General features: G+C 45.6%; 1 protein-coding gene across 2 annotated transcripts in view; it reads right to left on the bottom strand.

Moving 5' to 3' along the window:
- Window positions 1-22303, bottom strand: part of LOC135921196 (uncharacterized) — a 29253-nt gene extending 6950 nt beyond the window's left edge. For both annotated transcript variants that reach the window (XM_065455510.1, XM_065455511.1), the window contains exons 1-6: window positions 22101-22303; window positions 21154-21288; window positions 17948-18080; window positions 9978-10020; window positions 8545-8662; window positions 568-688 (exon numbers count right to left, since the gene is read on the bottom strand). In XM_065455510.1, the coding sequence (XP_065311582.1) occupies window positions 568-688; window positions 8545-8662; window positions 9978-10020; window positions 17948-18080; window positions 21154-21236 (498 nt within the window). In that variant the 5' untranslated portion in view covers window positions 21237-21288; window positions 22101-22303. The remainder of the gene's footprint in view (window positions 1-567; window positions 689-8544; window positions 8663-9977; window positions 10021-17947; window positions 18081-21153; window positions 21289-22100) is intronic.
- Between the last annotated feature and the right edge of the window lie 2952 nt (window positions 22304-25255).

Genomic DNA, 25255 nt, shown 5'->3' on the forward strand with positions numbered 1-25255 from the left:
CCTGCATGACACAGGGCTACATGGGTGTATTTGATGGGTTTTCGTTCAGTTCCTTTATTTAATTGCATATGTATTGCAGCAAATTCCCCAAATAAAGGAAAAGAAACTATGATGTAATCTGGTCATTCGTTGCATTTTTTGTGGTGGACGGATCCCACACACTAGTCCGAGTGAACAAATATTCATTTCAATGCAACCGAGTTGTCATGGATCTACCATTTCTGGTTTCATTACAGCAATGGAGTACTAATTGAAATAATGCATAGCCAATCAATTATTATACAATCTGATCATGTTATAATGAAGTCACATTCGGCAAGAAGACACCTTCGTTATATTTTTAACTTGTGCAGGATATGTACGCTGATGTCGACAAAATGGGGAATTTTATATTCGCTTCATTATAATTGCATTCAATTTATCGAGATTCGACTGTATTGACTTCTTCGAATCCAGTAACTCGCTATATCCATATTCGCTATATCATGGCTTGATTGTAAATACTGCGAGCTACTGTGTTGTGTACTCTCTTGTTATGTGACAATTTGCCATGTTGACACTACTTGCCTGGCCTTTGTCGATGTGGACTTGCACGGGAACCTCCGGAGGCTCGCCGGAAACAGGGCTGCCCGTGAGGGGCACTAGTGTCTCTCCCTGGCGCGCCTTTCGTGCCGTTGTTGGCTTCTTTCTGCATGCACAAGATGATCGCCACGGGTTACGCTTGCCTGTTGAATGAAAACACGGCTGCGCAAGTTCAGCTCAGCGGGATGTAGTTTTTGAATGGTACAGATACTCGCGCATTTGAATTTCACTGGAAGAAGCCGTAATCAGGAAAAAATAAGAAAAAAAGCGGGAAGCTAAAATTCCTGCTATATAATCGTGTTTCAAATCTGAAAAAACTTGCTGTGACAGATAGCACTACAGTCGAGCCCACCTATAAGGATACCGGTTTTAACAATATATTGGTTATAACAATGAAAAGCTTCTGCACCGTCAACTTTTGTGTGTTTTCTATGGAGAGATAACCCGCTTACTACAATGTCTCCGTGCTGCATTATCGATCGGTTGTAACGATGAAGTCTGGGTGCTAGGTGTCCGTGCCCGAAAGGTAATGGAATGGGAAACATTTGAAAAGAAAAATGAAAAAGTGAAATGCGAGACGCGTTGCACGATTTACCGCCACGCCAACTGCCGCCGCGCCCTTCTTTCCATGATACATCCTTGCCAGCGTCGTGTGCATCTCTGCCGTCACCCTTCCACCCCTCCGAACACGAATAGTCTGCGTCCATAGCTCTACGCCACACCACCCTCCGAAACACGAATGGACCTCCCCAACTGCGCCGACAACCATGCGACAACGCTGTCGGCGTAAAGTACCGGTGCGGCTGTCAGATTGCTCGCTATAGGCCTATATGGCTGGGCCCTCATTCTGCGAAATTAGTATGCTAACGGATTAAGTCGCTCGTGCTTGTCTTTGTTCGTTGCGTCCAAGTCAATCCTGCCCGCGTAGTTTCCCATCCTCGTTTGACCCACCGCCGAAACGGAACATGGCTGATCCACCGGCAGATCGTCGGCAGTGCACTACGCTGCCGGTGAAAAGAAAGCACAACAAAGTGCTTCTAACCGATGAGACGATCGCCGCGAAGGTGCTTGCAAATGATAGCAACAGTGACCGCCACGACGGCAACACCAGCGCGGTATGGCAGGCTACCTCAACGTTGTCGCCGCGGGAGGTCGTGTAGATGATTCAGTCCATCACGGGCTTGTTTTCTCGAGGGGTACCTTCTGCTTCACCACGTGGAGCACCTGGATGCCTTGGAAAAGGATGTCGGCAAGCTTCGCGTAAATCAAGCAAGGCTGACGGACATGCGGTTTTCTCGTGCAAGCCAGTGGGAAGTACGTGGCGAGGTGTTTGTGGCGATCTAGTCCCAGCGCTGCTTCTAGATTTATCAAGCTGATATGCTACCACGGCAACCTTCCCGCATTTTTTAAAAGGCGCTCTTTGGGGCCATCAAAGTGATTCCTTGGCGGAGCTCGTATGTCACTTGCCGCCCGTGACCCCTGTTTGCAGTTGTACGTCGGCAGCTGCGGCTTGTTAACAACACGCGATCAAAGCGCGCAGTAAGCAGAGTTAAACAGTTAAACGAGTCGACACAATCAGAAGCCGGATGGATGAAGGTGGTGGGAAGGACTGGCCTTTCGCCTTTATAGTTTTCTCGGAACAGCTATGACAGCCCCTATTTTGATTTCTTTTTCTTTTTTCATGCAACCCGGTTATAACAATTATCGGTCATAAGAGTGGAATTTTCGTGGCACTTGAATATTGTTATAAGTGGGTTCGACTGTATTCTAATCCTTGTGCCGGACTGTTTGAGCAGGACTGGACAGGAAAACTTTATTGTGGTCCTGCAGGACGCACTTAGCGCGTAGCGGGCACACGTTATATACACAAGAAATCAAAATGCGTACTAATAGATCAACTTCACCACCTTAAGAGCACCCGAAGAACTTCAGTTTGGCCTAGATGGTGTTTACTGCATGTCATATTGACCACAAATAAAGACAGGGACATCGGAAGAGAACACCAATCGACACGGGTGTGTAGCGTGTTGCGACACGGGCCATGTCGTTCTTGTGTTCTCTTCCGCTGTCGGCTTTTTTATTTGCGGTCAATATGATATGCAGTTAGGAGCACATGCTCTGGGGTACTGTCGGTGCCATAATGACTGTAGCCCCTGGGGCTTTCTCGATGCACTTGGCCGGGTTCAAGGCACCATTAAGGGGAATGCCAAAAACAATGCACTGTTTGTGTATTTATTCATTTAATTTTAGGGGAAGTTGGGGGGAGTCCGCTCCTATTGTAGAATATTTTTATCCTTCCCTCTGTCATGGTACAAACACATTTCGTTTACCACAGTTGCCCTTCACCCCTCTAGGAACTACTATAACTACTACTGGCGTGCCTTGCAGGCTGTAAAAGCTTAGCAAAACTCGCGACGTTGGTCAATAGAATAAATGATAACAATGCACTTCTGTACCTTTAGTCAATTACTTTATGACACATATTGCAATTTACGAATTGAAACCAAGGAATATCCACTGAGAACAGATTTTTAAGCTATGTTATGATCAGTTTTGAGATAAGCGCAATAACACTTGCAGTAAAATGCACTGTTGTCCTGCTTATTTTTTTTAAACAAAACTCTCTTTTACACTGCATGACGAGATTAACTGGGACACCAATGCATTTTGCCGCATACTTTCGGAATGCATATATCAAAATCGGGAGTCATGCTCAGTATTCATCTTAAAGAGAATCTTGAAATGCCTTTCTAACATCATAGTTGCCCCCTGTTAATTATAGTATTCTTAAGAATGTCCTCGCTGCGACGAAACCAGCGAAAAACTGTTGGTGGGCTTGGCTGCTTGCAATGTAGCACATTATGACAATGCGAAGGAGAGAGGAAAATATTTTTCACTGCTTTTGACACGAGATTGGAAATTACCTGCTGCATACAATGCAATAATATGTGTCTCACATGTTCACAGAAGTCTACCGATTGGCAATGTTTTCCTACAATGCAGAAAAAGTTTTAGTGGCTCTTTAAGTGTATATGCCTGACCACTTCACCAGCTACATGTCTAAAAAATATTAAAAAATAAATGAATAGAAATCTGGATCTGCAGTGCGGTGGTGAAGCGCGCGTCTTGGATGAAAATGTGCGCCGCGACCTCACTGCGAAGAAAGTTGCAAGGCAATCTCCACTGCGAGCGCTGATCAGTCAAAAGATGACGAGAATCGTAGCTTCCGTGCTGCTTCTCCGTGGAATAGATGCAGGATTTGCTGATTCATTAAGGAAGTAAAAGCGTGTTGATGTAGTAAGCTTTGTTTTCTTGATACGTGGTGATAATACTACATTCATTTAATTCTGACATGTTTTGGCCGTGTTACATCCGAATTAATTACGTTTATCTAGCTTTCTTGGAGAAACGCAGAGAACAATCGTTGTACACGGTAGTCTGGCTGTCTCACACGGGGAGAGGGCTCGTCCTTTCACCTGGTGGCTACCGCGTATATACGCTACGCCGTAGCATGGCCTCCAAGCTTCCAGAGGTCATGCCAAGCAGCCGCACATTAGCTTATTTGCCATTTCCAGCAAGTGGTAATGGCGCAGCTTATTTTAGAGCGCTGCTCTTAGGCGCTCGTTGCTTCAGCGAGCATCGGCGTCGCCATAACCAAGCGAACGAGTGCAGCAAAGGATGAAAGCGAGCGCGGAAAGCAGCGGCAGGTGAAAGATGGCGATAGCGAAGAGAGCACGAGGACTAGGGCGCAGCTTTAACATGAGGCGGAAAGTGGAGGAGGAGGGTATGGTGTAGGCGTTAGAAGAAAATTGTAGTGCCGCGCAAGACGGACGCTGCGGCGCCTCTTCTTTTTTAAAACTACACACACACACTCTCTCTCTGCGGCGACGATGGCTACGAGATAGGGTCAGAGTAGTACGTGTCGTCTAAGAGGTCTTTCTGCGTCGGCTGTTGTTGCGTCACACTCGCTCCGTGCCAACCAATATATCGCGAAATTAAAACATTTATAGAGCTGCGCTCAAATTTCACATTACGGAGTGTCGTAATTGCCAATGAGTTCTTTTTTGCATCACAAATGGCTATTTTCGCGAGATTTTCGTGGTGCACCCGCTTCTATTTCAAACATCAAATTTTGCACTGAGGCTCCTTCATATCTGGAGCATCTTAAACTAGGCTTTTTACACGGTCCAAGATTGTGTTGCCTTTAATGTAGTATTAAACGGTGGTGAATGTGAGTACATGTTTAGAGAAATCGATCTCTTTGTAGTCTTCAGAGTGTTCCCTGCTGTGTATAACATAGATTATAAAGAAAGAATAGAAAATGAGAACAGGTGTTATAGCCATGTTTCCTGCTGCACATCTTCCACTCGGAGTTTCGCGGCTTGCTAATAGAGGATAAAGTCACTATATTAGTGGCATTGTTGTGTATCCGCCAAATGGTGTTACGTGTCGCAAGCTTAGTTTCAGCACACTAGTTAAGAAATGCGGTTTTATTAGATTTTGGGATTTTCTGTGTCAAAACCACAATATTGTCACGTGGTGGTGACGTTGAAGAACACAGTAGCAATACTGTGAACGACAAAACTAACTTCTATTGGGCGAACCTGTGCTCACAAAACAGGCTACGCTTGCGGCGAACACGGTCGGCAATCCTTGAAAATCTGATCAGCGGGTCAAGCGCGTCGGCTTTTATAGATCAGTCGTCGAATGTTCCAGAGTAATCGCTGGGACCCACGTGCCTTCCACAAAGTTCTACATTATTGGCGTCGCGCACACATGCAATCAGATTACACAAGGTTCAGTCACAGACAGCGCGTGGAAGCATCGATAACATTCCAGAAACTTCCCCCACATGCAAGCGCGTCCTGCGCTGTGCGATATTTGTTAGGCGGCGAAACGTGGTCGCCCGATAAAGATAAGTACACGTGTCAATATGATTATGAGGCAAGTCAAAGATTGCATCGTCTCAATGGCCATGAATAGCATCGAAGACTACGTGTTCTGTGCTGCTGTAGGTGATAACGACGCCTTCGAGAGCAATGATGAGTGACCTCTGTGGATCCACTATTTCTCAAGCGCAATAAGTTTACTTTTCCAATTGGGAACAAATTACTGTTACTTTTTCTCTTAACCATGAAAACCAGGTGACGGAACAATCAAGGCCGACGCATTTTTAGATTTTTTTAAATTTTGAATATCAGGGTGTACGTTATAGTTGATGGCAACGCATTTTGAATTTACACTCATTAAAATCAAATGCGTGTTAAAATTGGGTTTATTGGGAGTGCATTAGAGTGCAATAGAACTACAGTAACAGCAAAGCTAATCGGTAGTTTAGCAAATCCATGTCATGTCTATTAATGTATGTCAGGGTAAGTTATGTCAAGCTGCAAAAAGGTTGCTTTACCTCTACTGTACTTCTTTTATAATTACTTGATGTCTTTGCCAAATCATCTTGTATATACTGCAGGAGGGCTTGTTGGGCTAGTTGGTGTTTGCTTAACGACATACTGTAACGTGAAGGCAAAATCACAAAGTTGACACACAGACACGTCACACGTGCCAGTGAAATGTCTGTCTTCTTTGTGATTGTGCCTTTGCGCTACATCTCATATATAGAATGCTTTATTTTGTTTCTTTACTAAGGCTGAAATCCGTGCCCCTTTTCACGTTTTAGGCCTAAGTAAGGCCTTAATCTAAGATGGTCGAGAGCAATGTCTGGAATGGTTGGCCTGCAATGGCGCCTCCGTCACAAGTAGTGCGAAATATGTGTGCGCGGTTGTATGGCCATGTAGCTGTGAAGTTCACAGAAGTTGGTGCACTACAAGCAATATTGAATATTGCGCAATTATGTAAATTATATAGCAGCAACCTTATATAGTCCGAACTATCCCCGCAGACACATCGCTTGCATAGTGGCCAACAGCACTCGATTGACATGGCACATTTCAAGAATAACCGACACAAGAAGTTTGTGTTCCGCATTGGTTGCTTTTTTAGATACTTGATGACTCCGTACTAAAACATAAAGGCTCTACTTCTCGTGAGTGCCATAAATAATTAATTAGACCACATTTTATGCCATCTATTCAAAATGCGCGTGACGTGCAGCATGGCTTGGGATGTCAAAAATGGAGACTCACCACATCGCCAGAATTGAGTGACAGTTACGTGGTACTATCACAAACAAATGAAAGAGCCTGCCATTGAGCCCTGTTCGGTGGCTGAAGGCCATCCATTCTGGCCCTTACAAATGTTTGCTTCTTAAGAAACACAGGGGAAAACGCTCTGTTTTCTCTTATCTCGTCAAGTGCTGAAATGACTTGGCTTTGGTGGCATGGCCATGGCGTTCATGTATGCTCCAGCGGTGTCAGGTAGCGTAACACTACCACGACACGTGTCTATATATAGTGTGAAGAGTCTCCTTTTTTACGTCCGAAGTTACGTTGCACTTGAAATGTGTTTTGAACTGGTCACATTAAAAGGTAATGTAATTACTTATTCGAATAAGTAATTATTCTATGTCCTCCATGACAAGAGTTCTGGTTGTAGAACTTTAAATTTGTCACGGAGGACATCAAACGTTGGGCGCTCGCTACTTTCACCCCTTTTCCAAAGGTGTTTCTGAGATGTATATGATTGCTTCTCCATAATTCAAAAGGATGGTCTCACCGCCTTCAATGCTCGTCTTAACGCTGCGTAAAAGGCGATTCCGTTTATGCTGTCGAGCAAGAAGCAAACAGCTGTCTACCGTTTCTTGATGTTCTTGTCAAGCGAGGTAACTGTGGCCTGTCTTTGAACGTCTACAGGAAGCCCACACATACACGCCGGTACCTGCATTTTAACTATGTGAATCCGCATTCACACAAAAATGTTTGTTCTTCCGCGCAGTCCCCGCTCACCAACCGTTCGAACAAGACAGGAGGACTGTACGAGTGCTATTGAGAGCATCTGTGAAGAATTAAGAAACTGTTGCTATCCTCCGTCCTTTATGTCCTCTGGAAAAAGTGTCGATCCCAGCAAGCCTGCGTTCGACGTCGCCTCCAAAAAGCATTCCATATGTCCCTGGCACAAGTGAGACCATCGCCCGTATCACGCGTGGGTACGATGTCGTAACTGCGCATGGGCCAACACGCAAACTGAGAAACCTTTTAGTTAACGTAAAAGAGAAGTTGTCACATAAAGACTTCCCTGATCTAGTCTACATCATAAAAGCAATGACTGTGATTACAAGTATATCGGCAAGACAGGTGACCAAGAAATGCGTGAAACAGCATGAGTATGACGTCAGGAAAAAGGGCGTGGTCTCGAGTGTCTTTGCTGAACATGTGGAATATACAGGCCACAATATTGACTGGGCAAGTCTGGCTAAGGAAAAGAAGCTTGTGTGCACAAAGAAGCGCGCACATTTAATAGGAATGACGCGACACTTCCAAAGCTGTATACTCGCTGCTTGCGTCACGTCCTGAAATTACGCTGCGTCTCTGTTATGGGTTTTATTGTGAACAAGGCTCCTGTGGAGGGAGCCGAAATGTCATAAAAAATTTTAGTTCTTTTGGTCGGTGTGTCTTTTCATGCTTCCTCAATATGTATTTCCGCGGCCAGATGGGTTCCTGTCAAACTTTGCGTTTCCGTAAATATTTGTTACGCTCTCAGGGGATTGAGGCTCGAAAGCATATTGTCTGGGTCAACAGTTATCCAATGAAACAATAAAAAAGGGAGTCAGAATTTTTTCTGTCCCATTGCTTTCAGTGAAGGAATGCTGGAGAAACAGCACAAAATATACAAGCACATAGTGGTGCAGGCAACCAGCCTATTAGACTAAGCGTGTCTATCCCTCATAGTGGCCGCTGGAAGCCAACGTCGCCGCACTGCAGCACAGGGTTATCAACTTTGCGCAAGTCTCCTACAGAAGGTCTCGCCGACACGGTTATCCGAGGAGAACTAATCGCATCGTCTTACTGTGGCTGTTTAGAGGTTGATGCTTCACCATCAGCCGAGGCGCTCGCAACAACCGAGGATCCAGCAGAGCTTGGTAGCAATGCAGTCGCCACAGACATGTCTGGAGTTGGGCTCGGGGCTGAAAACAGAAAAGGCACCAGTAGTTGCATGAATGAATGTTACAAAACGAGTAGAACATGCATGTCCAATTTTTAAGGTGTCACTTCTTTGGAGCAAACTCAATGCATCTGCGCCGCCCCTCACCCCAATCTGTACAGTCTCGTTACCAGTTTCTTTTCTGTGTTGCTTTGTGTTTTCAAGCACTGCTAAATATACTTCACTACAAACATTTCTATGATATCTTGTCCTTATACTGCACTCTGCATGTACATAGCTATCTTCTTGTGACACAAATTCGACATCCTGACATCATTCTTTGCCACATGTGTTCAGTTTCTACACATATAATCATGTGAATCTGGCTTTTTTGTGTTATCTTTGTTCACGACATGGCTATTTCTCTGTATTATCCTGCAAAAAGTGCTTGTTAAGCTGACGGACTAGATAAGTGGCTGAATTCTGATGGGGGGGGGGGGGAATTGGAAAACATTTGTTTACCATGCTTTGTATGTACATTAAGAAACCGCATGTGTTAAGATATTCAAAAAATTTTTGCTACAGTGTCTCCCATGGCCTGTGATTTCCGTTGCCGCATTAAAAATCACAATTTAACTTTTAAGAATGTTCACCCGCCGTGGTTGCACAGTGGCTATGGTGTTGGGCTGCTGAGCACGAGGTCGCGGGATCGAATCCCGGCCACGGCGGCCGCATTTCGATGGGGGCGGAATGCGAAAACACCCGTGTGCTTAGATTTAGGTGCACGTTAAAGAACCCCAGGTGGTCGAAATTTCCGGAGTCCTCCACTACGGCGTGCCTCATAATCAGAAAGTGGTTTTAGCACGTAAAACCCCTTAATTTAATTTTTTTTAAGAATATTCAAGCAGTGTCAAGGCTGATAGATGGCTGCCGGTTTGTTGTGCTGAAGTAATGTTGATGGATTGCTTGATTGATTGCTCAGATGTTTTAAGTTAAATCTGGGAAGTTGGATGTCTATGTATAACATACAAGTGGATGTTCACCACATAAGTCCCCCCTCATTAACTTTGAAAGTGTACTATTTAAGTGCTGCAATAAACAACAGTGGAAGCTGGTTTGTTTATTTCCTGCTGTTGGCACCAGAAAAAGCAAAAAAACGCAATTTGTTTCCCTTGTTTGGGATTGATCATCTACACAATGAAGAAGTGGACAGACATTTGCGAAGATGAGTTCCCTTAAAGCGAATGCTGCATTAAATTGAACATTGGCCACGGGGACATGCCATGGCGTCATCTACTGTAATTTCTCTGTGACGTGCTCACAAAAGCAAAACACTGTTTATTGCTGCTTACACTTACATATGCTGTCCCACACCTCCTTGTAAGGACGGTTTAGCACTTCCTGAGGAAGAAAAATATACCCATTTTGTGTTCGGGTGCTTCAATGTAAACAGACATATGCCAAAAAGCATGCACCTGCTTGTATTTCATAATTCTATACTAAGCATAACTTTCCAGAATCTTAACCACTCTACAAAATGATATTGAGGCCGCCCCAACCATGGCTGATGTGTTCAAAGGTACACTAATCAGAGTGCAAACAGAAGTGTAGAAAGACATGGTAAATAGATATGGAGTGAAAACATACGCGCACAGGATATAGACAACCGGACAATCTTCTTGTCTTTTACCACATCCTTGTCCATCTTGTTGCCCTTTTAATTGTTTGTCTTCTTATTTTCCTTGCGTTCTGTGTATTCGACATGAATGGAAGCAAACTTGCAGTAGTGCTGTAAAAAGCCAATTGGGAAAATATAGAAGTGCTACAGAAAAAAAAACGATCGCCTATCTTTCAAACCTGCTGTCACTTGTAATAAATTCTGCACGTGCTGGCATTCAGTGCTAACATGGACCAGATAGTTTTTGGCATATCTACGTCGCACACCGAAAAATGGATTCCTGCTTCAACTGCAACTCACGGGTGATGCATGTTTTTACCTGTAAATGTATGAACACACCGAGAAGCTTTAGTTACAATTATTTTATGCTCCATCATTCTGAAGTGCTTGCAATTGCTAATGAAGTGCAAGTAACATAGAACACTTCTGTGCATGTCTTTTTTTATTTTCTCAGCACCTGTAAGCAAATTTACATTTATCAGACAGATATAACAAAGGCAGATAATACTGGGGATATTTAAAATGGAGAAAATTTGTAATACAATCAACAATTGCCACACTTTATAACAGAAAGCAAGTGCTAATGACTGCCCACCAAATTGACGGCGCACCAACTATCCATATTGTGTACATGTCACCGCAGCAGTAGTACAGTTGACTGGGGGAAGTTTGGACATCTAGAGACACTCGTCTAAATGGTCAAATAGTGGAATTAGCGAATGTTTAACCAAATACTCAGTACAACACACACATACATGTATGCAGAAACACGCACGCATGCATGCACATACACATGCATACATCACATTCAAGTTAGTATAAATCTTGCGGATATGACAAAGAAAAGGAGATATAGCACGCATTTTTAAAAAGCTTCTCTTCAGCACACATATTTGCTGAAATACATACACATTTGATTTACAATGACTTACCTTTTTAGACACAGAATTCAATGAGTAGCAGACCTGATTACCATAAACAGCGATAAATAATTTCTCGATCGCGGTAACTATTTCAGTGACACTGCTCATGCCAATTTGGCCTACTGCAGAAACTTCTCCTCATAAACTTGTTCAAAGCAAATACTCTACTCGCATAATGCTTCCTGTTTTGCCACAACAGGATGGTGCAGGTACTGTCACAATTTATTTTCTGTGTGCAGATTTTGTCATCTTGCCTTGCCCCATCTTTCAACAACTTCAAAGGTCTTTTTCGCTATACTTGATGCAACATTGGTAAGATCGTAGAACCAGCCCCCATTCTTAATCGTTACGGAAAATTCGGAGCATTGGAATGCTGCAAAGGCACAAAGGGATTGTTAGCACCAGTGAATAAGCAGCGACTTGTATATCAAATGTGAGTATGTTTCTGCTATAGAAACGGGCCTACCACTGATGTGCTCTCGTCAACTGTATTTGTCGAAGTTGCTCTTTCCTGAGAATTTAAGCTGAAGACTTCAATGTAAGTCAGAAGGCTTGTTTGAATTGACCAATTGTACAATGTATGGGAAACGTTGCAGCTAAAGAATTCCGTCTATCTAGCTAAAATTTGCATTATATCAGTGAATAGTCAAGATCCCACTATAGCTGCGAGCACGATGAATTACATGCAGTGTGGAAACATGCCAATTTGGAAACCTTAAACTCAGAAGAAAATACACTGACTTGAGAAATACAGTGGCATAATGCCAACATCACAGAATCCTGTAGGGGTTGAGGGACGGACTTCGGGATGAAGACCAAACTTGGGAGTATTTATTTTACATTATTTACAAGGAGGTGAGACGTCAATGAACAGTCGTACAGTCATTACGGGCCGGCAGCAACTCGGACGCTGCGGCCCACGGCAAGAAGTTCGAGAGAGGTGAATCAGGAAATCAGGGAATGCCCCAGAATGCTCAGGTCTCTCTGGAAGGCTTCTTATAAACCCTTCGAGCACTGGAAGTCACGTCATGTTCGACCAATGGGAGAGTCCGCTCAGATGACGCCACTTTCAGCCAATGGTAGGCGCCCGTGCGATGGTGTCATACCCGGCGAAGAGAGTCGCCGCTTGGGCCCCCTTGCTTGATCACTTGATCCCCCTGCGGTCTTGCCTCGCAGAGTTGCAATGTGCTTCTTCCAAGGAGGAGAAAGGGAGGGGGGTGCTCATGCTCCATTGTCCTAGGACCCACCTGCTCCCGGTGCTACGGCCGCGCAGCGGTAGCAAATGTCTTCTTCAAAGGTGAAGGGGGACGATTGGGCTCTATTGTCCGAGGACCCCTTCTAATCCCGGCGGCGTACGACCTTGTTGGCTCGTGCGCTACTCTGGAATGTGCTTTCCTGCTTCTGCATTCCTCAATTAGCTGTGCTGCGATTCGAAGTGGTTTGGGAAACTTGAAGTAGCCTCAGGAAACGGCGCCATATCTAACAGCTCGTCCTCGCCCCGGTTCTGAATGGCCGGTGAACTCAATTCGCTGGCCATGAGGAACGCTGATAGAAGCTGTAGGGTACTGGAGTCGAGCCTCGTTTGACAACCTTCGGGATCCTGGGCCCTGGAGAACATTCGTCAAACAAACCAAACAACACAGCGCTGCCCCACGTGTAAGCGCAGGCTCTTCACCCCTGACTCGCCAGGCTATTACTGAGTCAAAATCAACCCTGATCTTTTATTTCCCCAATTTCGACAAAACAGTTCCAATCACCCTTCTAAACAGCTATCCATTTTTCCTCGATTGCCGACAAGACCAGAGTACTATTGTTGTTGCAAAACAAAAGGGTCGTTGACGATGCAAACAACAAATGAAAACAGCCGAACATAACTTAAGTGGCCTAACTACACGAACAGCATGTTTCCAATCTATCGCAGTGGCGTACTTATCGCACGTGCCGGTGCCACTGAACAATCTGGTCAACCTCACAAGTACGTAATCACAAGCGCACTGGTCCTGTGGTCACTAAACAGAACGCGTACTTGTGTTGTAGGCAAACTTTTCATTTACGTTTACTCACGTTTCTTCCCTGAAAGTCCTACAGGACACGTGACTTAAACGAACAATTAAACTCGCGGGACTTACACACTCCGCAGAACTCTTAAAATGATGCGTCTTCTACTAACTCTTTCCACGCACGCTCACTAAAGAAGTCAGAATACGGCTGCCCTCAACACACACGAGCAACCCAGTCATAAATCTGCTTCCTTCCGTCCACACAGGACACGCGCTAATGGAACTAAGAACGCTTCTCAGTGCAAATCATGCACTCACTGAAAATCTACGCGCTTAACCTTAGAAAATTCAAAAACACTTAAAAAGAAAGAAGGTTAAATAACACACGCGCTTTACCATAGGCCTTTCGACGATAACCTTCACCTTCAGGTTACTCACACACACACAAAAAAAGCCTATCTACTTATTAATGAGCATCTCGCGAGACTACATGTTTACTTAAAACGCATCTTTCAAATCTCGGAGCTTTCTCAAACCAAAACATAAACAAAGCTCAAACCTTACACATTGAAAGAAACTCTAGTCTCAAATCGCGAAATTTTCCAAATGTTCAAAAATAAAACAAAACACTTCCTTTCTACGGAAGCTCCCTTGGTCTCCCGTTTCAAACGTTTTTGACTGGCTCATACTTTGAGCCGTACTCGGGGGGGTCGCGTACCGAAAGCTACTCTGGCTACGGAGGAACAACAAAAGGGCTGACTCACTATCAGCTCCTTCAAGACGTTACAGTCCCCTGCCAATTTGCGTCCTCGCGCCCCGCTTTCAACACGAACTCGATTGACCACGTCGCTACTCCCCACCTGGTCTCGTCCTGCCACCTTGCGTTTCTTCGAACTGCACGCTGAGCTATGAAAAGAACTACGGAACGACGAGGAGTTTAACAGCCTCGTGCCCTTTGTCCGCGTCCGTGCAGAACATGCTTCGCGGTCCCCCTTGGACCGGTGGTTTGAACATTTTGGGTGCGTCAACATCGTCAATGACGACCGCACCTTTCTTCTCCTCGCGCCCTGCCCTTTTGGGTTTCTCGCCATCTTTGGCGGTGCTACATTAGTTACCGACTTTGGGTCTTTACCGCGCTTCTTTTTACGGCGCTTTCTCTTTGCACTCGCTTTCCTGTCGCCTTCTCGTGCCTCGTGCTGGCCGGTACACATTTCGTCGGCCCGGATCGGTCTCTTACCCGCACAGTCTGAGTGATTTACATTTAAATCTACTCTCACTTTGCCTCGACTGGCGGACAGCTCAACCGACTCTGGCACAATGCAGCAGGCTTTACTCGAGTTAGACAACTCGCACTCTTGCGAACTGCCCTCTACTACATTGCCCAGCTCACGCTGTGCATCGGCACACAGCCCGTCGGTATCGATCGCTGTCTCACGCGCACAGTCCGAATGATTAACAACTGAATCATCCCTATCTAGGCCATCTAGACTGGCGGAGAGCCGCACCGATCCCTGAACAATGCAGTTGTTCTCTCGTGAGCTACGGAGCTCGCCACCCCGAGAACTATTCTCAACTGCATCGTCCAGCTCGCACTTCACATCTGCACGCAGATCTGGCTGTACATGGGTGCTCGCGTCTCTCGGGTCAGCAGTACCCTTTTCTTCGCTAGGAACCTCGCTAACATTACCAGCGACGCACACGCTCGGTAACTGCGCCAATTTGTTCGCAGCTGGCCTAGCTGTCTCTACAGTCCTCTATTGGCACAGCACCTCGTCGCTCTCCTTGCGGCCTTTAACGGCCTCTGTTGCCACTAAGGCATCGTTAGCAGCTAGCCTTTTCCCTTCACTCATGAATCGGCAGCCAATCTCACAGGCACTACTCTTCTCGTCGGCTTTTGGCGAAAATCTGCTAGATGCTTCCTCATTCTTGCGCTCTGTACTACCTACAGAATTCTCAGACAGCCGTTGTCTCTGTGCCAATAACTGATCACAATACCGTATCTCTTTGATCAGTGCTGCCTTCTCTCTCTCATAATTTTGCTCACGCTTTCGTTCCTGATACTCGCGTTCGTGACGCTCACACCTAAGAGTAAGTTCTTGAAGCTCATGCTTCCGTTCATTCTCGCGTTCTTCACGCTTACTCTCACTCTTAAGTTCACGACGCTCTCGCACACGTACACGACGCTCACACTCTCGTGGCTCCTGTATCACCTCCCACGCAAGCTCAGTGCTTTTGTCATCATTGCCACTATCGTTAATTGCCTTTATGATAGCTGGCGTCCTCATCCGTTCGTCCGCCTCAACTCCCAAATCGTCGCACACCAACAACAAGTCTAACCTCGTCAACCCTCTAAGATCCATGGCAGCTGCCCCGACAGGTGGTTAAAACTGTTTTCCTTAATTAATTTGTGCAAACACACAATGCATCAAACTCCCGATTCCCAGAACTATCAAAATGAACACACAACATTTCAGTCTGGCGAACCATAAGGAAAAAAAACCACGCGCTCACTTACGGTTGCAGCACCCTGCCATCCGGTTCATTTGTCCGCTGTTCCCGGTTCCTCCGGACTCCCTGGGTCGAAGGCTCGCTCCTTCTTCGCTACTCCCAGTTTCTTCGGACCTCTTTCGACGAAGGCTATCTCTTCTTCGCTTTTCCCGGTTCCTTAGGATCTCTCTCGACGAAGGTTTATCCGTAGCGCTGCCACCAGCTGATGCATTCGGAGGCGATCCTACCGCTGCCAACCAGATGTAGGGGTTGAAGGACGGACTTCGGGATGAAGACAAAACTTGGGAGGGTTTATTTTACATTATTTACAAGGAAGTGAGACGTCAATGAACAGTCGTACAGTCATTACGGGCCGGCAGCAACTCGGACGCTGCGGCCCACGGCAAGAAGTTCGAGAGAGGTGAATCAGGGAATCAGGGAATGCCCCAGAATGCTCAGGTCTCTCTGGAAGGCTTCTTATAAACCCTTCGAGCACTGGAAGTCACGTCATGTTCGACCAATGGGAGAGTCCGCTCAGATGACGCTACTTTCAGCCAATGGTAGGCGCCCGTGCGATGGTGTCATACCCGGCGAAGAGAGTCGCCGCTTGGGCCCCCTTGCTTGATCACTTGATCCCCCTGCGGTCTTGCCTCGCAGAGTTGCAATGCGCTTCTTCCAAGGAGGAGAAAGGGAGGGGGGTGCTCATGCTCCATTGTCCTAGGACCCACCTGCTCCCGGTGCTACGGCCGCGCAGCGGTAGCAAATGTCTTCTTTAAAGGCGAAGGGGGACGATTGGGCTCTATTGTCCGAGGACCCCTTCTAATCCCGGCGGCGTACGACCTTGTTGGCACGTGAACTCGTTGGCTCGTGCGCTCCTCTGGAATATGCTTTCCTGCTTCTGCATTCCTCAATTAGCTGTGCTGCGATTCGAAGTGGTTTGGGGAACTTGAAGTAGCCTCAGGAAACGGCGCCATATCTAACAATGCTTATTCCATGGCATAAATATGCCGTGATAATGCGACGCTTTGAAGGGCCCCTTACGAAGCATCACTGAAATTTTTGGTTATATACAATAGAAACGTGCAGCAATATCTAGGAATTAGGTGTTACAGTGCTAGAATTTTTTCAAATTAGTTCATAATTAGAGGAGATAGGACAAATTGAAATACCGCTTCGTCATGCTGTCATAAGGTAAACTCCACTGCCAGCAAATGCACTCTGTCCTTTTGCCTCAACTTGCATCCGCAAAAGACATTCCTTCCTTGCCCTCTCCTTTATTTGGGCCGAGGGATTGTGCCACGTTTAGATCACTAGCTCCGCCTCCTCTTTTCTTCTTATTTTGATGAGTGACGCACTATACCAGTGGAAGCTTGGTCGTTCTTCATTGAACAATTTACCGAAATTACGGGCCATAATGCGCGATGTTGCATGCGGTGCATATGACGTAGATGTGCTTATGCAAGCGACCTTGATTCTCCAGCAGGAAGCAAGGCTTTTGAAGAACAGAGGCGCAAAGGCTTTCATGTGAAATTACAGCCATTTTGGCACCATGTAGCAGTTTAACACTCTGCAGACACAATCGTCAGCGCATTGTATACGCACAGCGCTTGCCTAACTGCAGTACCAAAACTTGGCGAGGGGCCCTTTAAGCATTCCCACATGCCATCGTGATGTTTACTAAGTAATTACTAGCTTAATGAGTCTTATATGAAACTAAAATTTCATTGTGCTCTTCATGGCCAGAAATAAAGGTGAATGGGTTGTCTTAATTTTCCTTGATGTGAAATTGTGTTTGGGAATTACAAAATAAAGATACACTCAATATTTATGCTGGTGTGGAAGCGTAGATTAATAACAAAAAAAACGACAACACTTGCATATAAATCTACAGCAAGGATATAGTCGTCACAGTGAAGGGTCAGAAAATATATCAAATTGTTATGTTATCCAGAAAAGTATCATGGTAAATGAGATAAATAAAGTATGAGGCAACATGTTTCATTCCGCAATGCACTACTGCCCTCGTGGCATAAGGAGGTGATGCCTTTGTTATCTTTGAAGGAAAAATGACTTCAACGTGTGCTAATGGGTGCGCTAGGACCCAGTCACTGCTTCCTTTGCATTGTGAAAAAGTCTCCCTTGTTTGTTTGTTTGTTTCTGGAGCGGGTGGGGTGGGTAGGGTAGGGGCAAGCACCCAAAAGAGAAAATAGTGCGGTGAGCACTAGCAACCCAGCATTTACCTTGGGCACGGTGCGGATGATGTTGTCGTACCACATGTCTACGTTGCGGCAGATCCGACGTGCGTTGGCCTGAGTTGTGGCAAATGTTGACTCTAACGTGCACTCCAGCTCTTTGACCATTAACTCCAGGTGCCTGCACTCAACAACAGTGAGGAGATGGGGCAGGAGCATTGCTGTGACACATTTTTTTCGCAGCGATAGCTGCTAATTACATTCATTTCTTATGTCTATAGTTGCATGTAATGCCTCATAAAGTTGTTGGCGCAGGGAGGGAAGGAGCTCTATTTTAAGTCATCTTTGCGGCAAACTACATGACAATTGTATCTATATGCAATGATTTTAATTATCTCTGGACCCATTGGATATAAGATCGAAACAAAATACATAAGAAGGTATGAATATGTCATTAAATGCAAATACATTTCCATGCTCCATGCCGGCAAGGACACAAAGCATCAGAATAAGCAAGAAAATCAAAGGGCACTAAAATAAGCACATGCTACGTAACATGAAAGAAGCGAATAAATACATAAGAAGGCTCCCTCAAGGACATGATCATGCAGCTTAGCGCACTCCAACCAGCTTAGCTTAGCCCACTCCCGAGATGTGCTGCAATATTATAATTCACAGATACTTCGAACAAGAATAAAAGGTATGACCTTTAATATCAACCTGCAGGTCATCATTAGTTTTCCTTGTAAGTAAAATAACCTTTCTTTTTTAATATACATGTTGAAACACTCCCGTAAGGGCAATGTTCAATAACAATGTAACTTGCCAGCAATGTTTATCTTCACTGTCGTTTTTTTCAAGTCGCCACCAAAGCTGATCGACACTTTTCTGACACAAATCAGCCAAACAAATCCAGCAGCAAGAAGCTAAAGAGGTTTCTTTTGTAGGCACCTGTAGCTAAGTCCAGGTGGGCAAGATAAGGAACAGAAGCCAAGTTTTTCCATATCACTACCACGAGGGACAACTTCCACAAACGAATAGTCTCGTATGTCTACTTCTCAAAAGGAGATTGCTCGCTCACATCTGTTAATCTTCATGCCAAGAAACACTGCACGAAGTTGTCTCAAGCTTGCTGCAGATTATATTTTGCCAGCCATTGGATTACTGCTTCGCATAACGGTAAAACGCCCATTTTTTTTTCTTAAGCAGAATACGAGTAAAGTTAAAATTAACTTAAAGGCGTTACAGTGTAAACCCAATTGAATGTACGTGAGAAATGCCGTGAGTAGCTGGGGCTTTGCATTAATTTCAACCACTTGGCATTGTTTAAAGCGATACTGAATTGAATTGAATTGAATTCTGGGTTGTTATATGCTAATACCGCGATTTGATTATAAGCCTCGCTATAGTTGGGAACACTGGATTAATTTTGACCACCAGGAGGGGTCAAAGTGCAAGGGACTATAAACACATCATATTAAAACTGGATATGTTGTTGGGAAAGAGAGCAACGAGCACTAAATGCGAGTCCAAATTTAAATGCTGAACAAATAAGAAATATAGCCACAACAATTGAAGAAGAACTTGGCAAATGGCCAAGGAAGGAGTGGGAATATAGTGACCTTCTAACTGTAATATAACGACAGAAATACGGAAAGAGAAGCAACATACACAGGCGTTTACGTATTTCACGCCCATCGAAATACGGCCGTGGCGGCTGGGATTTGATCCCACGACCTCGTGCTTAGCAGTGCAACGCCATAGTCACTCAGATACCGCAGCACGTTCTTTAAAGGGATACTAAAAGGAAACACTGAATGAGCTGGTATTCATTCACAATGACATGTTCGTTCATTTTAGGTAATACGTCACTAATTAGAAGAAATAATGAAAGTCCAGGTTGAAGTTCGTTAGTTCACCAGAACTCCAGTGCCACTGTCTCAGTGTGACGTTACGGATTTGAAAGTATTTTCTCGAATTTTCTCTTTGGCTCTGTTGGATCGAGTCATTGTCTATTCTTGAAACGCAGATATAATGAATTAAATATAAATTATGTTTTGCCAATATTAGAATGTAACGAAGTATTGCTTACGTATTATTAGAAGAGGGGTGCAAATTAACACATACGCAGAAATGGACGCCGGGCACTTGTCCTGCCATTTCCTCTGCGTGTGCGTTAATTTGCACCCTTCTTCTATTAGCTATGTTTTACCAGCTAGCTCATGAAGAAGTGTGCATACGGTAATGAGGAACATCAGATAAAACAAAGGTATACTTATTATGACTTTGTTATAATTAGGTTAGATTGTACAATGTAATTGACCCTTAATGATGAAAGATTAGCTATAACATGGCCCAAGCAGACGTCAAATTCAAGAGGTCACGGCAAGCTGGTGCAGGAAACTTCGAGGTGGTGTTGCCACCCTTCCTTAGTTTTTGCATCTTTTCCCCGATTTACCCAGCCGCCTCTATGTATAAATGTGGCCGTTTTTACAGTATTGTAGAAGTGTAATTTACCAATAAGGCTCAACTTACCTTTCTATATGTGCCTCTTTAACATGTACCCGAAGAAAGATACTAAATATTTTTACACTCTACCACGATTGGAATGCAATGGCCAAGAATCGAATCTATGCCGGCTCGCGCTTGGTGTCGAAGCACCATAGCTAGTGAGCCACCATAGTGGGGCAGCAAAGTGGGGTGTCCATTAAATTGTCAATCAATCCATCAAACATTTTATTCTCGTCTATTTCAACTATTGTGTATGCGTTGTCCATCAGTTTGCAGTGTGAAGTATTAATTTCAGAAGCAGTGACGGTGAAGACGCAGAAATGTTCTCAGAAAGAATGCATGAGGAGTGAAACTGTTCATTGGGTGAAATTGTGCCCGGAAAGGAAAGCAACACTGAAATGATGGCAACGCTGACCACTGTTATTGAATCTAAACCAACTGCCGAAGAAGCTGTCAGTTACTTATGCATTCCCCATTCCATAAGAATCATTGGTGCTCGCATAGATTCGTGTTCTACAGCACCTCTTGCATCACGTTTGCCATCTGATGAGGAATGCCAGTCTTGCCACTAAATTCACGATGATATTCGTGACATTTCAGATACAGCAATTAAGCACATCTTGCATCAAAAATGATTGAACAAAAGCGGTCAGCGACTAAAAGTGAAACGATGACAATGGCAATAACATGAGAAGCAGACATGGGTGAAAATGTCACTAAAATATCATGGCAGTCAAACTCACCTGACTTGGTCGCTGTTGGTGTCAGCTCCATGAAGGGGTGACGGCTGGTGCGAACGTGCACCCAGTTTCTTGGTCCGAGGCATCTTCTAAATCAGCCGTGGAGACCAGTGAAAGGTTGTGGGTCACAGCAGCAGGCTAAAATTAAAAATATATATATATTCTGGGTGATTATGTGCATAAACCAAAATGTGATTGTGAGGCACGCCGTAGTGGGGGTGGGGGACTCGGGATTAATTTTGACCACCCGGGGTTTCTTTAACATGCAATTAAATCTAAGCACACAAGCATTGATACATTTCGCCTCCATCGAAACATGGCCGCCGTGGCTTGGATCAAACCGGTGCTTCATGCTCAGCAGCAGAACCCCTCGTCACTAAGTTACTGCGGTGGGTTACAAGTAGCAGGTGCAGTGTCATGACAACATTAAATTTGAATTTTAGGGGCATCAATGCTAAGAAATTTTTTAGAGCGTAGGTTCCTTTGTGAACCCTCCGGGACTTTACTGACCGTAGCTGTTGGTTTCTGCTGCTGTCTTGCTGAATAGCTTACACTTAAAAGAAAATCAATTACGTGCCTATTCCAGCGCAACAGCTCAATGCCTCAGTATTCCAGGACAGCAGCTCAATGCCACTTTCACAAACACACTTTATTTATTGCGTATAAGTAATGCCAAATATGTAGAGCACACATTATTTACAGTAAGTGTAGACACACAAACGGACAAAACAAGCACACTGTGGAAGTATAGAGAGATCGAAATTCCCTTACACTAACTATTCCGGTTAGTACACGGTGATTCAGTGTCACACGGTGAACTTTCGACCGTCATTGGTCCCGACTGTAGTCGACTGGATAAGGAAATCAGCGCAAGAAACTACAAAGTACAGGCGTTCTTCTTTGACTCAATGGTGTCAATTCCCTGCGGCATTCATGAGGTAGACGCTTACCGCTTTCTATGCGTAGTGCATCCAGCGTAGAGGCAGGTAGCGTGCTTGTGGCGGAGTAGAAATCACGCAGCCGAATCCCGCCGCACCACGGCCTCCTCAACGGATGCTCTGTGAGCCGGTGAGCGTACCGGTGGTGGTACGGTGGTACCAGCGTACAATTTGAACCAGCGCGAGACTTTTTCTTCCTCTTCTTCTTCCTTCACATTTTGGCACGTACCCACGAGGGGTTATGGCCGTGGTCACGGGGCCAGCGTGGCATCATCATCATCATAAAAACTTTGTTGTAAGACTGAGGAGTTTGGAGCACGCAGGCTCCTGGGCCCCCGCACGACGCCACTGCACTCAAGCGGTTATGTTGCTTCGCTCCATAACGCTGGCAGCCCGATCAGTAGCCATGGTCTGCACGACCGGATCTCCAGAGCGCAGCAGGGTCTCCCAGTCCTCCCAGGTCTTCAGGTGCTCGAGGCCCCGCGGGCCCGTTCACCTCCAAGAATGCCTGCGACAGCGCTGGCAGTCTCTGGTTTCAGAGGGCATTGCGGTCTTGGTCGTGGACAGCACCCTTTCACGAAGGCTCTGACTGTTATTATGGAACTGTATGAATATGTTTAGACGCTTAAAGCCTCATAATTTGATTCACTGACATCACCCATTAACGCGAACGGGTCTGAATATTCTGCGAAAATATGCATATCGGTGGTGCAACACGCGGTTTACACTTCCTTTTTTTTTTCGTGTTCAGTGCAGTTGTTTACTGTACTTTACTACAATACATGAAAGGCACTGTTCTTCTCGAGGAGGTTAGAGAAAGCTCGGGTGAAGCCGGCGGCGGTCATACTGCAAGTGGGGGGGGCAAGAAGCGGCCTGTCAAGAGCTTCGCAGCGCTTTTCGCCGACTTGCGGTTTTTGCATCTGTATGCATCTGTATGCATCTCGAGGTAATCGCGTGGGCACCGATAGATGAGAAAACTGCGCTTCACACCCCAGGAGATGCTTAAACTACAGCCATCCAAAAGGAGTGAAAGAGGCAGCAAAATGTTGCCCGAAGAATAGCTGTCAAGTCTCAAGCTTGATTTGGCGGCGCTTTAGAAATGTGTGTGATGTGTATTGGCGAGGGGTAGGGGTGGGAGGTCATCATCATCATCATCATCAGCCTGGTTACGCTCACTGCAGGGCAAAGGCCTCTCCCATACTTCTCCAACTACCCCGGTCATGTGCTAATTGTGGCCATGGGGTGAGGTATGTGCCACTTAAATTCGGGGGGGGGGAGGCGGGGGCCTTGGTTACACGCCAGCACTTAGGTACGAAATATAAGATAAGCGTAACACGTTATTCTCAGAAATCAGACTCGAGAATAATTTCTTTCGTTTACACCACAAGAAAAAGGTCCAAGGGCGCAGCTGCCCTCTTTTCTTTTTTGTTTATTTTTTGATGTAACAAATTCTAGCGTTTTACGTCTGGCGATATGATTATGAGGCACCCTGTTCAGTTCTCGCCACCTGGCGTTCTTTAACGTGCACCTAAACCGAAGTACACGAATGTTTTCCATTTCGAATTCCCATCTAATTCCGCGACATGGTTTGAACCCACGAGCTCGAGTTTAGCAGCGCAACGCCACATAGACTTTGTAGCCACTAACTAAACTACCGCGCTATTTCTTTTTTCTTTTCTTTCCTTTTACAGCCAAGCTGTTAAGGGCTACTTTCCCCACTATCGTGTCCGTGTGTAGAAAAAAATCCCGAAGATAGTGCAATGCCAGGCCAAACCGCGGCGAAGGTGCAGTAGGGGCCCACATATACACAACTTGGGCACTGAGTTTTGTTGTTCTTAAGGTTGGATTGGACAAAATATTGCACACTGCTTACGGGCAAAAGGTTAGCAGATATAATAGCTACCTAAAACTGTTTTCGGCGCCCGAGTGCCGACCGCAGTAAAAGAACCCGTGCCAATTACTCCGCGTTGTCAGGATTGGGGGCTCAATCCCATCGTCCGTGGTCCTTTGCCAAGATTGGAGTACGGCATGAATTCGAAGGTAGCTGGCCCATGCCGTCGTCCAACTTATTTACGCTGAGATCGTTGATGAAGTGAAGAACTGTTTCTCATCGAGAACGAGGAAAAGGGTTTATTTACAGAAACTAAATCAGTCTAACATGACTGCTTGAGAAAAAGAGTATTAGTCCAACCGGACCGCATGAGAGAAGTGACTCAGTCTAACATGACTGCTCAAGAGAAGTGTCTCCCAGCATTCGCACAACCACAGTTTTTATACACTCGATCCGTCGGTCATACGACGCGGCGACTGTTCGTTTACTCATCACCAACTCGCCGCTGCACTGCAGATCAGTTTACGTACACAAAGGCAACCGCGCTCTGTACACAGAGGCAACCGCGCGGGGTGCCGTTCCGGGAACTATCGGAGCCGATCGAGGGTCGCTCGTTGTTCTGCGCCACTCCGAAGCGTGAGAAGCACAAAAATACGTAGTTCCCGCGACAGCTTGTCCATGCGTGTCAAATCAGCTCCGCGTTGGGGAACTCCAGAATCATTGTTCACACACGCCGAACTAGTTCCGTCACAATGTCGATGGGGCGGGTGGAAGGCGGCGGATTCCAGCGCAAAGGCCGCTTCTTTGAACGCCTCCCAGCTGCAGCGACGGAGAGGGAGAGGTGCGCGTCGTGTCGCCCTGTCGTAACTGTGTGGCAATCTTGTTTCGCAGCTCGCCGTTCTTGACAGCGCCTCCATGGCCCGGAAAGTCTCGACTGTCTAGCGCTGACAACCGCTAGGCAGGAAGAGAACGGCTGCTGGTCAGGGCGGGATTGATGTCTTGGCTCGCAGCGACCACTTGTGCATTGATGTCACCGCCCCAAAACATCCAACAAGGACAGGCAACTGCAAAATGAACCCCACAACACGGCTCTGCGCCGAGATGACGTGCATTGGCTCTCACTTTAGACTCGCTAGGCTTCAAAAAAAACAACAACAACATAAGTGCAGAAACACAAAAAAATGCTACATTTCACTATGCCAATTTCTGAAGCAAATTCCTGCTGACAAATTCAGCAATTAATGGAGGGAATTCTGCTGAATGAGAGGGGATTTTCTTCGCCTAAAGAAAAGCTAACACTAGTAACCCTAAAATTTAGGCGGGACCCTCAAACGCA

This window comes from Dermacentor albipictus, chromosome 5 (genome assembly GCF_038994185.2).
Source record: "Dermacentor albipictus isolate Rhodes 1998 colony chromosome 5, USDA_Dalb.pri_finalv2, whole genome shotgun sequence".
Classification (NCBI taxonomy): domain Eukaryota; kingdom Metazoa; phylum Arthropoda; class Arachnida; order Ixodida; family Ixodidae; genus Dermacentor; species Dermacentor albipictus.